At 67.3% G+C, this 245-nt stretch overlaps 1 protein-coding gene across 1 annotated transcript in view; it reads right to left on the bottom strand.

The window, feature by feature from the left end:
• Positions 1–13: 13 nt before the first annotated feature.
• The window catches only part of LOC103775227 (eukaryotic translation initiation factor 4 gamma 3-like), a gene marked incomplete at both ends in the record, with an annotated part of 18,122 nt that continues 17,890 nt past the window's right edge, over positions 14–245 (bottom strand). Inside the window, one exon of the mRNA XM_008942671.1 lies at positions 14–184. Within this exon, the coding sequence (XP_008940919.1) occupies positions 14–184 (171 nt within the window). The remainder of the gene's footprint in view (positions 185–245) is intronic.

Here is a 245-nt window from a genome sequence, read left to right as displayed (position 1 = left end):
GTGCTTCTGGGGCCTCCTCCGACTCCACAGTCAACGGCACGGCTTCTGCCTGGGCTACATCTGCTAGGCCTTCTGCAGCAGTTACTGTGTCACTGCCCCCGTCCGTGTCACTGGTCAGGTCAGTGCTGGCAGCCACGGGGCTCTCGCTGGGTGCTACGCTACTGGGCTCCTCGCACGCCTCCGCCTCTTCTGCTGGAGAAGGGTCTGAGGCGTCCGTGCAGGGGGGGGGGGGGGGTGCAGGGGGC

Source organism: Merops nubicus, unplaced genomic scaffold (assembly GCF_000691845.1).
Source record: "Merops nubicus isolate BGI_N331 unplaced genomic scaffold, ASM69184v1 scaffold21106, whole genome shotgun sequence".
NCBI classification, from domain to species: Eukaryota; Metazoa; Chordata; class Aves; order Coraciiformes; family Meropidae; genus Merops; species Merops nubicus.
The sequence above is the reverse complement of the archived record's forward strand: the minus strand, read 5'-3'. Positions and strand labels throughout refer to the sequence as shown.